Source organism: Perognathus longimembris, chromosome 19 (genome assembly GCF_023159225.1).
Source record: "Perognathus longimembris pacificus isolate PPM17 chromosome 19, ASM2315922v1, whole genome shotgun sequence".
Classification (NCBI taxonomy): Eukaryota; Metazoa; Chordata; class Mammalia; order Rodentia; family Heteromyidae; genus Perognathus; species Perognathus longimembris.
The window spans coordinates 40,608,078-40,622,709 of NC_063179.1; the positions used below are offsets into that span (position 1 = coordinate 40,608,078).

The 14,632-nt window shown below is 44.4% G+C and overlaps 1 protein-coding gene across 1 annotated transcript in view; it reads right to left on the reverse strand.

The window, feature by feature from the left end:
• The window catches only part of Sv2c (synaptic vesicle glycoprotein 2C), a 99,919-nt gene that overhangs the window by 55,252 nt on the left and 30,035 nt on the right, over window positions 1-14,632 (reverse strand). The window contains exon 3 of the mRNA XM_048368165.1: window positions 9,329-9,480. Within this exon, the coding sequence (XP_048224122.1) occupies window positions 9,329-9,480 (152 nt within the window). The remainder of the gene's footprint in view (window positions 1-9,328; window positions 9,481-14,632) is intronic.

Sequence of the window (14,632 nt, forward strand, 5' to 3'; positions counted from 1 at the left end):
AATTAATTACCCTCCCACTAGCACATTATCAAGTAGTATGCACCATTATTCAGTCCTTTTATCAACGTTCGCCATTCTTCTCCCTTCCCACCACCTTTTCCTTAGCTGCTTTACTTTCTTTATAGATTGGAATGTGAATAAATCCTTGTAAAAATAAGCCGAGTATCTTCTCATTTACATAATGACAACAAGAACTAGTCCTCGATATTTCCTGATGCTTTTCACCCAGTTGTTTTCACAATGCATCATGTTGCTACGATTGTTTCTAATGAATGCGTACAGCCATTCCCCTGGTGATGGACAGGCACACCACTCTGTCTTCTTTCCTAAGAAACATGGCTATGAACATCCTATGCGTGGCCCCTACAAACTACACAGGCTTTTCTCTTACCGCATATTCTGGGTGGAGTATGCTTGGTCAGGGTGTATATGTATGAAGAGCCAGACTTTGAAGTCAGGCCCCACTTTACCACGCGAACCCCACTTTACCACGTGAACCTGAGATAAGCAGGCCCTGTGAGCAAACCCAGGACAAGCTTATTAGGGCCCAGTCGGTCTAGAACTCTAACCACTGGGAATGCTTAACTCTAACGGCCCCCAGAATGCCTCGAGCCCTGAGCCAATCAGATTTGTACCCGTGTCCTAATCTTGCTTGCTTGAACACCTGATGGCTGTAACTTTGTTTTTTGTCTTGCTTGAAAACTTGATGGCTGTAACTTTGTTTTTTGCCTTTATAAGCCCTGTGTAATCGCAGCTCGAGGCTCCCTCCTAACCTCCGCTGTGTTGGTGGGTAGGACGAGGCCCGAGCTGCAGCTCGCGTGAATAAAGCCTTGCCTTGCTTTTGCATTTCGGAACGTCTGAGTCTCGATGGCCTTCTTGGTGGTCGTTTTGTGACTTGGCATAACATGTATATTTTGACAAATGCCATTGAGTTGTTCTCTAAAATGACATCACAGAATACGCCCTCATGTACTTCAGAAGCAGCTCAGTCAGATACCTCCCTCACTTTTAGCTGTCAATCGCTGAAGGGCAACCTTAGCAAGACTTTGAGGAGGAAGGGTTTTGGCTTTTGTGTTTCATCCCCATGGAATAAGGCCACTGTTCACATATTTGCTCTCTCTCTTCTTTGATGGGTGCCATTTTTCTTTCTCAAAGCAAGCAAGGTTGGGGCTAACGACACATTCGTTTCGGAACTTAGAGGTTTGAACCTGATGAAGAAAGGCCTTGAGGCAGGTAAATATGAAGGTGAGAGTCTTAAAGAAATGAGGGCCAGCTGATGAGGCTTCTAGTAACCCACCCCTCTAATAAAAGACTCACATCCCAAGTGAGCCAAGAGATTGAGCTCCTCCATTTCACTTCTCATTTGTAATTGCTTAAGCTGAGGAAAAAAAGAAGAAATTTGAAAACTGGGAGTGTACCTCTTCTGTCTAGTGGAGACCCTCAAGCTCTCAAATAATAGCACGTGTGACGCTTAAAAGTCTGGCTAGGATAGGGAGATCCCTGAATGATCATGGTACCTCTGTCATATGCCCATGCCTAACAGACATAGAAAGTAGGGTTGGGGATTCTACTTTTAATCACTGTTCATACAAAGGGGGATTCTAGAAAGGACACTGCTGTCCTGGCTAGGTCATTGCAATACCTGTCTTGGGACAAAAAGAGGAAGAGCATTGTCCCTGAGCTTGGAGAGATTTTCAAAAAGTGGCACCTGGGCTGCCCTGAGTACGAGTGGCTCCATGATGTGAGCCCCGCAGGACGGGAAGCAAGAGAGAGGAGCCATGAAGAGCGTGATGCCTTGGAGGCGTGGTGCAGAGTGGGCTCTGGATTCTAGATTCCCCATGACCAGGCGCGAGGCACCTAACTTCTCTTAGTCTCTTTTCCCTTGCCTATATCATGCAAGTAATATTAAAGCGACAAAGAAAATTCAGTGAAGCAGAGATGTGCATTAGCACAAGACGTGAGTAGAAGGAATCCCTAGCAAGGCCTAGGGTCAATGGCTCCAACTACCTGGATCCTGAAACCACCCTCTCTCTACAACCCAGAGGAATCCCTGATGTCCTTGGGGGAGCTGGCCCCACTCCGGCTCTTGTTTACTATTGGGGGGGTGGTCTCTGCATAATTGGCCTCTATACAGAACTGGTCGTCAAATCACCTGACTTGTATCTGCATCATGAGCTAATAAGGGTTCTGAAAATCTCCACAAGCTACCAAGGACAAGGATGCAATAGCCTTCACTTTTGTATGTCACCTGGGGTCAGTAAAGGCCTTAGCCGTTTCTGCCTTAAACTGTTGAGCCAAATGGAGCCAGGACCCCGTGATTCCTCCCAGCTCAGTCTCCCTTCTTGTCCCCCTCCTCTCCAGCCTTCACCTCCTCTAACGAAGATCACCATTTCTAGTGTGAAGAGCATGGGAACTGAAGGCCAGCAAGGCTGAGCTCCCAAGTCCATCACAGAATATGAAGAGGGAGGGCTTCACACCGATGGGCCGCAGCAGGGCGGGCGAGCAGCACGGGGCTGGCCTTCGCTGTCACCAGCCCAGCAATTCTCTCCACTCCTACCTTGCCTGGAAGCTCTGCCAGGATCCAGCATAGCGCCAGCTGCAGAAGGCTTGCCTAATAAGTGACATGCATCAAGTCATTTAAATAAGGACTCATTATCAGTAACACAGACAAAGTCCTAGAATCCACTTCTTTGGTGGATAATTTGGACAGAGGGGAAAAAAATGGCCTCAACCGATTTCCTGGCAGGAGCCAGTCAACTCATTAAGATATGATACTAATCAATGGGAAGACTGGGCAAGGAATACAAACTCAGCTTCAACAGCCCATCTCTTTCACCACTGCTAGACTAGACAAGAGTACTTTCTTTTCTTTTTATTTTTTTTGGCCAGTCCTGGGCCTTGGACTCAGGGCCTGAGCACTGTCCCTGGCTTCCTTTTGCTCAAGGCTAGCACTCTGCCACCTGAGCCACAGCGCCCCTTCTGGCCGTTTTCCATATATGTGGTGCTGGGGAATCGAACCGAGAGCTTCATGTGTAGGAGGCAAGCACTCTTGCCACTAGGCCATATTCCCAGCCCAAGAGTACTCTCTTGATTAAGATGTAGAGCCACCGCCAGCAAAGGGTAACTTAAACCTATAATCTTAGCTACTCAGGATTGAGGTTCAAAGCCAGCCCAAATTCTTAGCTCCAATCAACCACTACAAAGCTAGAACTGGAGATGTGGCTCAAGTGGCAGCCTTGAGTGAAAAAGCTAAACAGCAGTGCCCAAGCCCTGAGTTCCAACCCCAGTACTGGCACAAAAGTAAGGATGTAGCGTCACCATCCACTCTGCTCGGACTCCTATTTTCTTTTGCCGTACTTTGCTTCCCTTAGTTGACCAAATTTTGTTCTTCCAGCACCACACAGACTTGCTGTTTTCCAACCTCTCCCAAGCGTCTCCGGCTCAGCCCCCTGTGCACACTCCGCAGTGGGGGGCTTCATGGAGGAAGAGCCCCTCCAGGCTTGAGCTTGAGGAATGTGTGGTCAATGCCGCAGTAAACACCCGAGCAGACACGTGCTCCGAAGTCACAGAGAGGAGCACACAACTCCTGAACTAAAGTTTATCCTCTAAACTGGAGATGCTTCATTGCCTCCTCAGATTTTCCTCCATCCTAATTTGAACTTTAAATGTTGTCTATTGAACGCTCTCGACCTCTCCTCCTAAGACTCCATTCTAGGGCACTCATTGTGTATTTCAGGGAATCAGTCGCACAGGTGCCCATGTGTGATCCAGTTGTGGGAAATGGCCCATTTGCTAGGACCTCCTTGGACTGTCTTGAGATCCTCTAGAAGCAATGCAGAGCAAAGCTCAACTTGATTTTGACACAAGGGTAGCCATGTGCAATATAATCTCTACATTACACCACAGGACAATAGGGAAATGCAAGCTCATTTAGCTCCAATGCTCCTGCTGGTAGGTTATGGAAAAAGCAAAGTTTGGCTTAAGTCTTATCAATGAAAGAATATAGGTAGGTGCTGGTAGGCCATGCCTGTAATCCTAGCTACCTGAGAAGCTGAGAATAGGAGGACAACTCAAGGCCGGCCGGGGCGGAAAGATTTATAAAACCCATTCTCGATCTATAGCTGGGAGTGGTGCACCTATCATCTTAAGCTAAGTGCGGAGCTGACATGGGAGGTTCATGATTTCAGACCAGCCAGGCAGGAACGTCTGCAACAGACTTCTCAACAGAAAGAGGCTGGGCATGGCAGCGTGTGCCTGCAATTGGAAGATGGTGAGCCAGGCACACGTCTGCACAGCAAGTGAGACTCTGTCTCAAAGCTTAGCAGTGCAGGCCTGGGAATGTGGCCTAGTGGTAGAGTGCTTGTCTAGCTTTCAGGAAGCCCCGGGTTCGATTCCTCAGCACCACATATAGAGAAAAAGCCAGAAGTGATGCTGTGGCTCAAGTGGTAGAGTGCTAGCCTTGGGTGAAAAGAAAGCCAGAGACTGGCAAAGAAGCTAGGGCTGGCAAAAACAAACAAACAGAAACAAAAACCTTAGCAGTGCACAAAGGGCTGGAGGTGAGGCTGAGCAGCGGAGTACCTTGCTAGCAAGTATAAACTCCTGATCAAATCAGAGTATTTGGCAGAAACAACAGTATTATGGTTGTAAAAACAGGTTGGTAGCTCCACAAGTTCTCGCCATGACAATCTGGATAAACTCAGGGAGGATGTTTTGGAGACCCCATCATGCATAAGAGAGAAAAACAATAACCAACGTGTATGTTACAATATGAAGGAAATTTCCTTGCCCCCTCCCCCCCCCTCCCCCCGCTCTCTCGCCAGTCATGGGGCTTGACTTCCAGGCCTGGGTGCAGTTGTCACTGAGCCTCTTTGTGCTCAAGGCTGGTACTCTACCATTTGAGCCACAGGGTCACTTTCGGCTTTTTCTGAGTAGTTTATTGCAGATAAGAAACTTAGGGACTTTCCTGCTCGGGCAAGCTTTGAACAGTGAGCCTTAGATCTCAGCCTCCTGAGTAGTGAGGATTATAGGGGAAAGCCACTGCCACCTGGCTAGGAAGATTTCTTTACCTTTCCCCAAACTGTATCTCTTTCCCTCTAAGCCAGTTCAAGATCATTCATGGCAATCTGAAGAATGGTCATAACAGCCAGGTGAGGGACATTTCAGAAAGCAAGGACAAATTTCATGTCTCTCCAGGTGGAAGTTAATTGAGAAGCACAGCAGTTAGTTACCAAGACTTGGTAATGGTGCTAATTGTAGGCCTTGAATAAAGCATCTAATTAGGTTAATGATGAATTCAGCCCAGCAAGGGTATTTTCAGAACAGTTCTTTCCAAAGAACCCTCTGACATATACCCATGTATTTTGTCTGCTTCCAAATATAGAAATGTACACATAAAGGAGACAGCGAGTCCTTATGGATTTACAGAATCCAGCAAGACCTTATTTCTGAGAAAAAGATCCAGTTAGGGTGCTTCCTGGTAACCAGAGAGTCCTTTGTTTTAAGGCCACAGTGAGCGGTATGGTGGACTGATTGAATGCCCCAACATTTGTAGGTTGAAGCCTCCCCTCCCAATAATCAATGGATCAGAAGATGGGCCTTTAGGAAGTAATGAAGATGAGCTACGGTCATGAGGGTAGAGCCTTAATTCAATAGGACCGTGGCCTGTTTGATTTTTCCTCTTTTTTTTTTTTATAAGAAAGGGAAGAAAGAGACAAATCTCCCCTTCAACTTGCATGTGAAGGCATACTACAAAGGCAGCTCCCTGCTCACTAGGAAGAGAACCTCACTAGAAACCGCCTAAGCCATCTTGGCCTTGATTTCCTGTCTCCAGAACTATGAAAAAGAAATGGTGCTATTTAGGTCTCATAGTCAACAGTCTAAGTGGGAACCTGAGCAGCCTAATACCGGTGAGACATGCAAATTTGGAGCAGGAAGCTGGACAGAGCTTGAATTCTCTGCATAGTAAGGAGAGTAAGGTGGGCAATGGGCCCGGAAGGGTGGATTGTGCGCCGTGGGGGAGGAGAGTGAAAGATCTCAGGCTGCCTTTGGTGGAAATAAAAGGCCACATGCAGATTTACTCCGCGGTGGGCCATAAAGCATGGGACATAAGAATTAATTTAAAAGACCCCCTGTCTCTTATGAAGTTTTACAAACTGATCATTTAAAAAATAAATGATTCTGCATGCAATTGGTTTTGCTTTAAGGCAAATGATGTAGGCTCAGACCTCTGAGGGTCTGGTCCAGGACTGTCACTGCATCACCTGGGCAGAAAAAGGGAGTGGTGGGCACACCAGACAGACCGGCCTCCAGACCACCCGCTGGCTCACCCTTTGTGAGCTTCTCCACACTGCCATGCCTGGAGCTCATCTTGAAGAATCACAAGATCGTTTCTAATGTCCAGCTTTCCATTATCTGTGTCACTTTGGGAGGTGACAACTTTTCTTTCCTTTTTATCCTTCCTTCCTTCCTTCCTTCCTTCCTTCCTTCCTTCCTTCCTTCCTTCCTTCCTTCCTTCCTTCCTCCCTCCCTCCTTCCCTCCCTCCCTCCCTCCCTCTTTCCTTCTTTCCTTCTCTCTTTATTGCAGCCCCACACTGCTCTCTTTTTTTCTTTTTGTGCCAGTATTGGAGCTTGAACTCAGAGCCCGAGTGCTCTCTCTTAGCTTTTTCCTCTCGGTGCTGCTTCTCTACCAGTGGAGCTGCACTCCACTTGTAGCTTTTTTTGCTGGTTAGAGACAACAGTCTCCCGTACTTTTCTGCCCAGGCTGGCTTTAAATCTTAATTTTCAGCTCTCAGCCTCCTGAGTAACTCGGATTACAGGTGTGAGCCACTGGTGCCTGGCTGAGAAATGACACTTTTTCTATGCAACAAGTTCTCCATTTAAAAAAAAAAAAAAGGTAGTAACACTATGGCTGTCTCTCAAGATTATTAGAATGAGAGGCTATATGGAAAAATTATCTTCCAAGGTATATTGCTCAAAGTGTATTTATACTTCCAATTTTGAAACAATAATAAATTCTTGCAAAGTTGCAAAGAGAAATCCCGTGTACAGGTGACCAAGTTTCCCTCAATGTCTCGTCTTATAAAACCGTAGCACAATTCTGAAAGTAGGAAGCGATCATGCAGTATTAGCACAGGTATAACACTGCATCTGCAGAGGATTTGTTCCACGATCTCTTTTGAATACAAAAACCTGTGGATGATTAAGCCCTTATATTAGATGGCTTAGTATGGGTACATAGCCTGTAGGGACCCTCCCAGATACTTCAAATCATCTCTAGGTTACTTATAACACTAAGGACAATGCAAATATTATGTAAATAGTTGTAATACCATACTATTTAGGGAAATGTTAATAATATCTGTAGATGTTAAGTGCACATGCAATGTTTTCCCAAATGTTTTTGGTCCATAGTTGATCAATTCCATAAATGTGGAACCCATGGAGACAAAAGTCTAACTGTGTACAGTCCAATGTCATTTTATCACATGTGTAGAGTCATGTAACCACCGCAAAAATCAAAACATAAACAAGTCTACTAATATCTTCCTGGTGTGGTCCCTTTATAGGGACAGGCACACCTTCTCTGACTACCACTATGCCCAGGTAATCCCTAACTTGTTCTTCATGTCTTGTATTCCCATTTCTAGAATGTCATAGAAGTAAGCCCTTTGAAATTGGCTTTTGCACTCAGAAATATGTCCTTAAGGTCCACACGTTATTGAATGACTCACTTCTTTCTTTTCATTGATAGTAGCATTCAATTGTATTAAGGCCATTTTAGTTGTTTGTCGTTTTCAGATATTAAAAATAAAGGTGCTGTGAAGACTCATGAGTAAGTTTTCAGATGGACAACCATTCCCATTTTTCTCCAGCAGTGCAGCAGCTGGGTGATGTTAGCTATATATTTCCATTTTTAAGACACTGCTAACATATTACCCGGAGTAGCTGCATTCTTTTATATTCCCTTCAGCAATGCATGAAAAATGCATTTCCTTTGTATCCTCACCAGCATTTGATATTGCCATTCATTTTTCAAAATGAGTATTATAATTTTTGGTGCTACTGAGGGCTTCCCAACCATTCTGTGAACTGCCCAATAGGTTTTTAGAAAGTTCCTGTTCTGGTGTTAACCAGAGCTATTCTGGTTACTTGCATTCCCAAACTGGTTAATATGAAGGGTGGACTGGAATAGATTATGAAATTTGGGAGTGTTCTTAATGGAGTCTGCAGAGGCAGAGTGAAATAGGGCAGCGTAGACAGTTTGTTTCCTGATGTCCACTCTAGCCCAACTTACCTTCTCTTTGCTGGTCATGGGTTAAAGTTCTCCACAATGACATATAAATGGATTTGGGTGGCTTTTAAGACAACTCTTGACAGGAACACAGGCATATTCGTATGCCTCCTTTGTATTTTGTGCATCCCTGAATATTGGCCTACTTGCTAGGATGTGCTAAGAATGGTGGAACTGGGAGAAGAGCACTCTGGGTGCTCCATGATCTGCTCTCACACCAGCCTTGCATTTCTCCAAGTCAGTCTCAGGAGACATAAAATAAGCTACTTTGTCGATGCCTCCATTGCTTTTTATTTTCCTTCTAGTCAGTTCTAATGTTAACTAAAGTGAACAAAAGGGGCTGGAGGCATGGCTCAAGTGGTGAAACACCAGCCAGGCAAGCAAGACACGCAAAAGAGAGACAGAGTTCACCTCACCCTCTGTACTTCTTCATCTGACTTCTCATCTGCATCCTTTGTGACATTCTTGAGAATGAGCTGGAAAATTCAAGTGCAGTTATTCTCTGAGATCTGTGAGCCATTCTAGCAACTGATGGAGCTCAAAGATGGGGCAAGGACTATGGGAAGACCTGCTCATTGCTGGTCAGTCAGAAGTTTCAGAGGCTTAGACGTGGAATTGGCATGGAAGGGAGGGCAGTCCTGTGGATTTGAGTCTTCAATCTGTAGGACAGGACTTTAAACTCAAGCAGATAGTGTTGGAACTGAGTGAAATTCAAGACACCAGCTATAGGAGACCTGGTTAGTGGGGAAAATCATTCTCGTGCATTCAGGCAACCAGAAGCGTTGTGAGAGTATGCGGTAATGGGTGTTTCCTCTTACACACATATATAAAAGGTTGCATACATAACACATAACATTCACTTGCTTTATATAGATCTTTATACACAAAGAAAATCCTCTTGGGTGCCACGAAAAGGAGAAGCATGGTGAGGACAGAGTTGTCCTTAAGTTAGCACTTAGAAGACAGGAAAGTGGAGGTGGATGTGAAAACTAAAACAAAGCCAGGTTTCCCCTGGCTGGTGCAGGGGCAGCTCCTTACCATAGTGTGGGATGATGGCCCAGGCCATGGCGGAAGCGTAGATGCCACCAATCATCCAAAACATGCAGAGCCAGCTGAGATGCTCACCCCGCTTCTCCCGGGCCAGCACCTCAGCAAAGTAGGAGAAGACTGTAGGAATGGCTCCTCCGATCCTGGGAGAGAGACAGAAAACACCTGATGTTGGGATCTGGACAGCTTACACGAGAGGCCAGGGCAATCTTTAACATTCCTATCACCACACAGCATATGAAAGGATGGGGATCTTCTATCATTTTAATAGTATTGTCTCAATGTTTAATATTAGGTGTCATTCTCCTTCCTGCAAAACCGTCACATGTATACAGTTAGTGAGTGTGGCCAAAAGGTGGAGTGGTTCAGAGTCTAGCTTGAGAATCAAATGCGTTTTCTACTCACTACAGGACCTAACCATGTAAGTGAATCTAACAATGGAACTGCAGGTGGACCTGCAAGAATGTGGTTCAGAGCAGGAAGAAAAGTTCACAAAACTCAGTCTCCAAAATAGCCAGCAAAAACCAGGGCCGGAGAGCAAGTTCAAGTGGGAGAGCACCAGTCTACCAAGCAAGCTGATTCAGCATGTGGCCTTGGGTTCAAACTCCAGTACTGGTTTAAAAAAAAAGCCACAAGAATATGGTAGTACCTAGAAAATATTTTAACTGGCTTATTCAAAAAGAGAGACTCTGTAATATGGTCTGCCTATGAGGTGAGAACTTTGAACACAGCTGCAAACACCTGTAGGGGACCATCTGCAACCGGTACTCACTGCCAGCCCACCCCAGCTGGTCCTGCAGCCCTGTCAGGCTAATGTGTTGACAAACACACAATCCACAGGATGACTTCCTAGATGGGCTCTGGTCTCGATCCCACGGATGCCACAGCTGAATCAGTGCAAGCTCAGGGACATGGATAAAATCATCTGGACCCAATCAAGCACACATGAAGAGAATGGGGTATAACGCTTCCACCAGAGGTCATTACAAGACCTGCCGACTGAGCCCTGGAGAGATGACATATCCGAGTGGCCTCTAGTCGGGTGAAGAATTCTGAAACAAGTTTCTACAGAATCTAAATTCTGTTCATTCTAGAGAGGTGAGCCTCAGACACCATCATAACTTCAGCTAGATCTGTTCCAAACATATGTGAGCTTTTAAATATAGATAGCTATTTTTTGATGTGCAGCTACATAGCAGGTTACAGAGAGAATCTCTGGTGATGTCGTTGAAAGGTATGTTACAGCTTTATTTGTGTTAGATTTCTAGAATGTAAATTACATCATATTACATTACATTGAGATGTAAATGAGATTTCAAGCAAATTTGATATCAAAGAGTAAAATGTGATTACTCCATCTTGGAGCCTTGCGATGACTTAAGGTATGCCCGTGAGTGGAAATGTACACTACCTCCTGACTCACTATGGCCAGGCAAGAGACTGAGAATGCTGGGATGGACGTTCTCATTGCAGGTTAGCTCCTGAGGACCTCCCGTGTGACCTTCCACCTTAGCGGCTATGATCACCCCTTGCCCAGATGCCCTGATGGTCCTTATGAAGGAGCGGGTTTACTTGACACCAGTCAGTGGGCACTGGGCAATCCTGTCGGCCATTATTGGAACTTCCAAAGTACCTATGTGCCACTTAGGAAGAAGTAGCTACTATCATGATCCTGGATAAAAATATCTGCGTAGGAGGGAAGGCCAAAAGGATCTCCTGGCTTGTAATAATTTGTTTCCTATATTAAGTGTCCAGGGCAAGAAAAGACCATCACAATGCAGCCCCAGAGTTGACAGATTTTAGAAAGTTTCCTATCGTTATTCTATCTAAATGTTTTATGGGATCAGCTAATACATGTAAGAGATTTTTTTGGTCAGTGATATTGCTTGTTGCCTTAAGATAATTTGTGAAATGACATACAAGAGAGTAAAAACGTGTATATTTAAGTTCTCACATTTCCATGTGTCAGTAGTTTTTCAATAAAGTTGAATTTTTAATACTCTTCTGTTCCCTGAATCTGCTCTACCCTTAAATTGTTTGATGGTGCTTGGAGACAATTTTGGTTGGCATAACTCAGTAGAATCACATAGGTAGGGGACCAGGGGGAAGGCCAAACATCCTATATTGACTAAAATGGTTAAGACAGCAACCCACCCAAAAGAATCTTCTGGCCAAAATATGGAGAGTTCTAAGGACGGGAGTCAGGCGTTCCTATTTTAAAATCCACAATGCAAAGTATAAAATGGCTATCTTTTACATTTTTCCAATCCAGCTAACACGGAAAGCTTACTATGTATTATTACATAATAATAGCTACTACTGAAATCTGCTCAGGTATATGCTGTTGTTGTTGTTTCAAGTTAATTGGAGCTTTGAACTTAGGGCCTCATGATTACTAGAATGCTGTAATATCACTCACCACTATCATTTACTGGTTATTTATTTATTTTTTTTTTGGCCAGTCCTGGGCCTTGGACTCAGGGCCTGAGCACTGTCCCTGGCTTCTTCCTGCTCAAGGCTAGCACTCTGCCACTTGAGCCACAGCGCTGCTTCTGGCCGTTTTCTGTATATGTGGTGCTGGGGAATCGAACCTAGGGCCTTGTGTATCCAAGGCAGGCACTCTTGCCACTAGGCTATATCCCCAGCCCCATTTACTGGTTATTTTAAGGCTTGATTCTTGCTTCCTGTCCAGGCAGGTACCTGAGTTGTGACACACTTATTTTAGGCTCTCCATCATCATGAAACTCACAAGCATGTGTCACTGCATCCAGTTTTCCTTCGTGAAGACAGAGCCTCTTCTGTCTGAGCTGGCTTGGTACCACATCCTTCCAATCTCAGCTTCCTCTATAGCTTGAGATGACAAACACATGCCAACGAACTCAGCTATGGGTGCTATGGGGCTGTGGGAATTTCTCTTCCTTGGCTGGCCTCAAACTACCATTTTTCTGTTCTTAGGCTCCCAACTAGCTAGGATTACATGTATAAGCCACCAGTAACTGATTCAGGTTAATTTTGGATGGAATGTTAATATAAATGGAGCAATCAAAACAAAGTGACTCATAAGGAATTTTTCTCAGTATCATATATTAAGTCTATTTCCCGTCAAAATATTGTCAAATCTTAATTATCCTTAGTAAAAGGAGGTATGGAAGGATTAATCATTGAAATTTCATAACATAAAGGAAAATTATTCAGATTCAAAAATGATTTAAAAATAACACTGAATATTGGTATTTGGGAATTAAGGTAATAAATAATTCTAATAAAAGTAATTCTAAAGGTGCTAGGAATATGGCCTAGTTGTAAAGTGCTCGTCTCGTATACATGAAGCCCTGGGTTTGATTCTTCAGCACCACATATGTAGAAAAAGCCAGAAGTGGCGCTGTGGCTCAAGTGGCAGAGTGCTAGCCTTGAGCAAAAAGAAGCCAGGGACAGTGCTCAGGCCCTGAGTTCAAGCTCCAAGACTGGAAAAAAAAATGTAATTGTAATTTTAATAAATAACGATTTGGGTTTTTAGCACCATTATAAAATTTCTACACTAAAACACATAGAGAAAACTGAGCTGTTCCCTCATACGCGTGCGTGCACGCACACACACACACAGTACCTGCTGAAACACGTCTGCAGTCTGCGTGTGACTCACTATTAAGTATCCAGTAAATTATCACCGTTCATATTTATATATTTTCCTCAATAGTCTAAACAAAGTTATGAGTGGGATATTGTGTAGAGCAAAGGGTGAGTCAGCTTCCAAGATGAAATTTCTCCTCTGCTGGGGTATGTGAGACAAAGTCAAATCAGGTTAGCACATTACGTGATGGAGGACAGAGAAGATTAGTGTCTGCACAAAGCTTACCCAAGAACTTAATGGGTGCTGTTTTCTCTGTACCTCATGCTGGCTGCCCTGGCTTGAATGACTTTCCCAAAGCCTGGTCCCTTCCTTGCAGTCTTTGGAGCTTTTGAGAGGGTGTGGAAACTGTAAGAGTTGGAAGCGAGTGCGAGGGATGATGGTAATGGGGAGCACATCCTTGAAGAGCACATTGGGAACCGCACTCTTTCTTATCTTCTATCACTTCCTGATGGCCATGAGGAAGCTTGCCCGGCACAGGCTCCCTGCATCGTACAAAGCCAAACCACAGGCCGAAAGCAAGAGAGCCAGCCAGCCACGCACTGACATCTCCCAAACTGTGGGCCAATAAACCTTTCCTCTTTTTAAGTTGACTGCTTCAAGTATTTCATTACAGCAATGGAAAATCACCACATACACTGCCTGTTCAGGCAAAGGGAAGTTTAGACTTCTGCAGTGAAAGAGGAAGGCAAAAGGCAAAATAAGAGCAATTGTCCTTAACATGCCTGGAAATATGCCATAAATCTAGGGGAGAAATTACAGAATATCTGATGACTGCTTGTACTGAGGATGTTTTAATTCTCCAATAGCATGTAACACAGAATAATTTCATTTTAGCTTATTTTATTTACCATGTAATTATGAAACAATCCTCTACCCGCACCTTGTATTTTCCATCTTCACTGGAAAGGGAGACATTCTACCAGAACATAACTATGTAACTAAGGAGGAAATTAGGTAACTACTGTAAATCCACATGGATCTTTACAGGTGATAAATCCAGAGCCAAGTCCATCAAGAACCAACTCTAGCAGCTTTTATTAGGACAAGTATTATGAGCTTATACAAAGGACAGAGAATGTCAGGATAGTCTATGTCAGGAATCACAATGACAAATAACTTGCACGAAAACATCCTTTATTACTCAGAATCAACCCAAAGAAGGGAAGACACTGAACTGTCAGGAGAATTACATGGCAATTCAGGACCAATTCATTGTGTGTTAATGAACTGATTGGAGCCAGAAATAAGAAATCAAAGTAGCATCCCCAAAGATGGACTTTTTATCACCTTCTGCTTTAGGAGAGCAACTTGGATATCACAGCCCCTGAGGATGTTGTGCTGAGCTTAGACAAAAGAGCACAGGCTAATTGTCCCTGAACAGCCTGGGTTGGTAGAGGAACTAAGGGTGCTGCATTGACTGCAAGGCTCAGGTTAGTGACAAAGACAACCGTGAGAAGCACACACACTCACTAGGAATGGAACTCACCACCGAATCAAGGATGGGATATTTCCTTTGCTCACTGGTAGTGCTAAAGGACCTATGATTTGGGTGGTACTGGTTCTTTTTTTTTTTTTTTTTTTTTTTTTTTGGCCAGTCCTGGGCCTTGGACTCAGGGCCTGAGCACTGTCCCTGGCTTCTTCCCGCTCAAGGCTAGCACTCTGCC